The 6,000-nt window shown below is 41.0% G+C and overlaps 1 protein-coding gene across 4 annotated transcripts in view; it reads left to right on the forward strand.

Moving 5' to 3' along the window:
* LOC147035010 (uncharacterized) overlaps positions 1 to 6,000 on the forward strand; it is a 102,903-nt gene that overhangs the window by 34,752 nt on the left and 62,151 nt on the right. For 3 of the 4 annotated variants that reach the window (XM_085892444.1, XM_085892419.1, XM_085892424.1), the window contains exon 2: positions 3,163 to 3,258. The exons of the other annotated variant lie outside the window; for it this stretch is intronic. In XM_085892444.1, the coding sequence (XP_085748570.1) occupies positions 3,248 to 3,258 (11 nt within the window). In that variant the 5' untranslated portion in view covers positions 3,163 to 3,247. The remainder of the gene's footprint in view (positions 1 to 3,162; positions 3,259 to 6,000) is intronic. 4 annotated transcript variants of the gene reach the window in all.

The following is a 6,000-nucleotide window of genomic DNA, read 5'->3' on the forward strand; positions in this document are numbered from 1 at the left end:
GTTGATCATGTTGGTTGCCTTAGGTACTTATACGTTTGACTTTTCCATCTGGTTGCCATAAAAAACAGAGTTTCTCATGAGAAAGTGGAAATCATTTAAATGGTTTAAATCAACCAGAAAGACTACAGATTGTCATAAGTATAAGAGTAAACTCTGACTCGTAAGTGGAATAATAAGACAAGCAAAAAGATGATATATGAAGGATATGGCAGGGAATATTAAACAGAATGAATGATAGCAAGACCGTTATTAGTATACAAGGCAAAAAGTGCAGGTGAAGAGACTTGTAGACCAGTTGAGGGTCATCCTTCCAAATAATGTGCACCCAAAACTGTGAATGGATGCAGCAGAGCAGATAGGTGAGATGTTAACTGATATCTTCATTAGTTTGCTCCAGTTAAGACAGATACTGAATGAACAGTGAGCAGCAAATGTAACAACACCATTATGTAAGAAGAGTTCGATGGTGGAATTGAAGAACTACAGATCTGTTAGCTTAAGTTTGGTAGTGGGGAAAGTATTAGAGACATCGAAGGATAAGACGCGGAACCACTTCGACAAATATAAAGTAATTAAAAGTATCCAGCATGTGTGTACTAAAGGCAGATCATGTTGAACAAATTCATTGTAATTCGATGACAGAGTTACTGATTAGGTGGATGGAGGGAATGTGGGTGTAATATGCCGAAACTTCCAGAAGGCATTTGATAATGTGCCATATAAGGGGCGGTGGTTCTTTAGGGTTCGGTGTTGCAAAGTCGATGGTAGAGTAACAAACCGAATGGAAAACTGGCTTATATGGATGAGAAGCACAGAGTGTTTGTCGGTGGGAGGACTGAGCTGTTGGAAGTAATAGAGTCATTCAAGGATGGTATTGAGAGCACTGCTATTTGTCAGATCTACGAATGATTTCAGCAGCAGGGTAAAGAGTAGACTTTCAAAATTCACACATGACACCAAGCTCGGCGGTATGGAAAATATAAAAGAGGGTGGTGATCAGATTCAGAAAAGCCGAAACACTGTCATTGCATGGGCAAAAAACTGGCAGATGCAATTCGATGTTAGGAAATGTACGGTGTTGGGAACCGACAGAAACAATATAAATATGGATTGCAGAATATAAGGGGCAGTTTTGGAGGGTATTACAGAGAAGCACTATCTTGAGGCGTAGATAGCGGGTTTACGTACAGTTAGCGTGTTGAGCTACATTGTCGTATCCTGGCACCGGGTGAGAGGCACCATCTGTGAGATAGGCCCGTACAGATAAAGAATGTAATAATATTCTCGGGATTATTCCATTGCAGTGTGAACAACCCTATGAGAGACTGCTGCACAAAGATGGAGGTTCATCCTTCTTTTAATTGTAATATCCCTTGTTATCTCTAAATAGCTGTTTGTGGATCGCTGGAAGTTTGCGTTTGGCAGACATATCCGATTTGTCAGGATCCATGCGACAATTGGTGGTACGGCACGTGGTTTCCTGGTGTATACTGTACAGCATTGAGTGGTTTTGTGTTTGTCAACATAGGAAAGCTTCAGCCAAACAGAATGATGCATTCACAGCAATGGAATTGCACATCAAGTTGACATTTACAAAATATAGGCTCATGGAAGGGCAAAGTGACAGAGGGCGATAAGGTAATGAACTGACGGATGCAACAAGCAAAGGAAGGATTGAACAGGAAAATAAGACGGAGGAAGAGAGATAGAAGGGGAGGAAACACAGTAACCATCAAGCAAGAGAATTGGGATAAGTTGTGTTAAAAAGGGGTACAAAGGATTTGCAGTTTGGGATTTGGGGAGGGGGACAGGTGACATCTGAACTTTTTCTGAAAATACAGTTTTCCAATGCTTGTTTGTAAATCGTTCCTTTAGATTCATGCTGCTGACGAGTGTTCAAACTGGGCAGGATTATCAGTAAAAAGATATATTATTAAAGAACAAAACACAAAAAAAACATTATAAAATATAATGCTGCTCAGATGTTCAGACATATTTGAAAACAAATGACTTTTGAAATGCTGCACCCGCTCGTTAGTTCTAATTCCTCAGCTTAAGCACCAGAAAGACATCATAACAGCTTGAAATTCATGACTAATTTGTACAATCATGTTGAGACACCGTCTCAAACGAATGACAATAAATATCACAATAATTCACTGATACTTTTTAACCGGCAGGGGTGCAACTGAATATAATATGTTCCCTTACATGGAATTTAAATGCAGGAGGAGGCCATTGGGCCCAGAAAAGCCTGCACAATGGTTGCCAACATATGGTTGTGTGTTCATGCTCGATATTTTTGAATGCTGAGCGTCAGGCAAGGAAGCAGCACGTACCATTTTAAAAAGTCTTTGGTATGACTCGGACGGGGGGGGGGGGGTTCGACCATGTGCGGACACTCTAACCATTAAGCCACCGAGTCTGATTAATTCTTGAAATTCTCTTGAAATTCAATTAAATATTCTTTTTTTTTAATAAAGCCTCTTATCTCGTTGTAACAGATATAGACAAAATAAAAACAACTACTGAGGGACACCTCCTCCACATCCTGCCTACTTCTCAAGTTGACTTTGCCATCTGGTTGGTCATCAAATTACACACATTGAAGACCATGCTCTATATTTTTAGGTGGCTTAAAAAAAAAAAATTCCACCAAAGGTGGCTAAGAGATAGAGAATCAGTCACACTCATGTGTAAGCTGTCCAAGTCTGTGTCCGGATTTCCAGCCTGTCTGCAAACTGCCGCAGGCTGGGCGTTGCATGAACGAGTGTACCATACATCGGATGCGACATGAAGCAGGGGATCCATCGAAAAGGAAAGGTTGCCGGTGAACATTATAAACCATATAGTGCGTTTTGCAAAGAGTAAGTAATTGTTTTTGAGCATCCTGATCAAATTCCAAATTCTTGCGCCAAACATAAAGGGAGGAACTGCGTCAGCAAAAACAACTGCATTCCCAGATACGACACAACCAACAAACAGGTGCTGCACACTAATTAATGAATCCATTATATTCAATTTTTCTACTCTCCATGATGTGTTCCCAGCATTGCCTGGTTCATCTTTTTTTGTCGTTGTTCTTTCTGCTCAATGAAGGCACTGATCTACTGTCAGTGTGGTACCTTTTCATTCCATGTTTTTTCATGTTGTCTTTTACAGATTACAACCGTGCATTGTAAACTGCGATTTCACAGGAAATCAGAAAAAATAATCCACAGTTGAACACAGATCGAAAATAAAAGGAATGTTTAACAGGTACGTTTTGTATCAATTCATTACCAACAAGGGAAAGGTGTGTGTGTGTGTGTGTGTGTGTGTGTGTGTGTGTGTGTGTGTGTGTGTGTGTGTGTGTGTGTGTGTGTGTGTGTGCATGCATTGGGAGGCTACATGAAGCAACAATGAAAAACTGCAACAATGTGAATGTAAAATGGCAAATTCTTTCAAAGTTAATGAAACTAAAACAGGTGTAACTCACTTTCTATTAAGTGTTGCGATTGGTGTTTTATACTGTGAATGCAATTAGTGCATATCGATCATATAAAAATGGAACAGGTGAGAGAGACAGACTTTTTGGTCATTTTATTACAAACAAGTTCGAATTGCGAACATACCCCGCGGGAGTTCATTCGTACAACTCTCAGGTGAGCGACAGCACGGACGACGCATCGTTTTGAAATTTGGTAAGATTTTCATCGCATCAGAAAAAGAAACCAGAACACCTCACAAGAGTGAGGCTAGTTTCATATCATCGTTTGCGACTTAATTTTGCATTGGACATCGCCCAGCGCATTTAATATATATCTATATTAATATTTCGGCACGCCCCTTTCTTTGTTCCACGATCAGATTTTTGTTACTGCATGAAATGAAACAAGATTTGGCACATATACTAATGATATTATTGTCTTCCTAAAGAGGCCCCTCAAAATTCGTTTTGATGCATTTTCACAAACTCCAACGGATTCCATTCAAATTTGGTACGATTATGGCTTTTGGTCCAACTTAGGTCATTGGCTATAAATTTTTTCCATAACACTTCCGATATTCGAAAAAAAATCGATAAATCGATATCCCTTATGGGATTTTCCATTCAAATCCACTCAAGTTTAAGGCCTACGGGGGACGCAAATTTCCACTTTGCCCCGGGCGCTGTTTACCTCCGCGATGCCAAGTTGTTAGGGTTAGGGTTAGAGTTTGGGTTAGTGTTAGGGTTAGGGTTAGGGTTAGCTACCCTAACACTAACCCTAACCCTAACGGCTAACCCTAACCCTAACCCTAACAGCTAGCCCTAACCGCTAACCCTAACCCTAACTGAAACCCTAACCCTAACTGCTAACCCTAACCGCTAACAGCTATTCAGGAAATTTGCAAGAAAGTTCGGGCAACACTGGGCTTTATTGCTAGCCCGAGCAACGCCGGGCATTACGACTAGTATATATATAATTTTTAATAACAATTTTAAGAAAATGGGCCGAAAGGGCCAGAATCGCAATTTTGGCTCAGTTAATGCCTGGGGAATGGTCTCTAGAATATACCTGTCAAGTTTGGTTCGGTTCCGTTCACTAATAACCGACAAATAACAATTTTAAGGAAATGGGCCAAAATGGGCCGTTCCTTGGCCCGAAGGGCCGCAATCGCACTTTGCGCTCAGTTTATGCCTGCGTATATGTGTCTAGACTCTCGTATATGCCTGTCAATTTTCATCGGATTCTGTTCACGAATAATGGAGAAATAGACGTTCAAATGAACTGTACACAAGAAAAGAGAGAACGCGAGCGGCGCTTAGACCCCGTGGGGGTGGAAAACCCCACGGGGTAAAAATACAAAGTGTGTATATGTATTGTCGTGTTCACACCGATTAAGACCGATGCTGGACGGATGGACCGGACTGGCTTTTACTCCCTTGGACTGCATTTGAGCAAAGGCGGTTTTGAGCGTGTGGGATCGCAAGAAGCACATAAGGGTCTTAATTCTTTTAAAATCAACGGATCTATTTCCTGAACCAAATAAATAAAAAGAACTATGGGGATGGTGGAATCACGACGGAGGAGTACGACGGCATGTTGAAGGGAAGAAAGGGAGAACATGGTATCGATAAAAAAATAATGAGACACAATGAGACGATGAAACCTATGGCACCAAACCAGTGTGACCACTCCTCATTTTCATATAAATGCCAAGGTGAGCCAATGAAAAAAGCCAAGAATTCACAAGGTTTCGGAAAAGCGATGATAATAGAAAACCTATATGCCAAGAAAACCTATAGAAAACCAAGACGCCAAGGTGAACAACGAATAGCCAAGATCTTGTGAAAAAAGCCAAGGAGTGGTGACACTGCACCACACACAAGATTCAAGCACAGACAGGTGTGGGAAACAAGAAAACCTGGATGAGGCCTCATCTCTGCTGGTGGACGAGGAAGGAGCAGATCCATGGGCTGGAGAGATGACCAGGCGATGGGGGCAGATGATGAAACACAGGGGCAGGGTGACGAAGACACATGTCAGGACCCATGAATGGGGCAAGACAGAAAGGTATACTCTATACATTTAGGAAGGTATACACTACTATACTGCTCGATACATTTCTAAATCTTCAAAGGTAATATCTACCCCCCCCCCTCCCCCATACAAATGTAACAATATGTCTACATATAAATAAACAATGCCAAGAACAAGAGAGTAAACAGAGAAAGTAAGAAAGAGAGAAAAAAATTTACATTCCATTGCAATAATAACAAGGAAAAGAACAATCAGAGATTGCAGATCCTCATCAAGACTTGTTTTGTGTTGTGTATTTTGTGTGGCGTTTGTGTACTGGTGTGTTATGTAACTAATAACAGACATAACTAGAACTGCCACTTTATAACTGCTGGCAGTGATGACCGGATACCAAGACGTCCCGCTCTGATGCAACCCCGCTATGATCGGCCACCTGACCCTGACCCATGACGTTTATTATTATTCAATTGAATGTAGAAAAGGATTAAAATAAATT

The sequence above is a fragment of the Eptatretus burgeri genome, chromosome 1 (assembly GCF_056783735.1).
Source record: "Eptatretus burgeri isolate ZD-2024b chromosome 1, Ebu_testis_v1, whole genome shotgun sequence".
In the NCBI taxonomy this organism is placed as follows: Eukaryota; Metazoa; Chordata; class Myxini; order Myxiniformes; family Myxinidae; genus Eptatretus; species Eptatretus burgeri.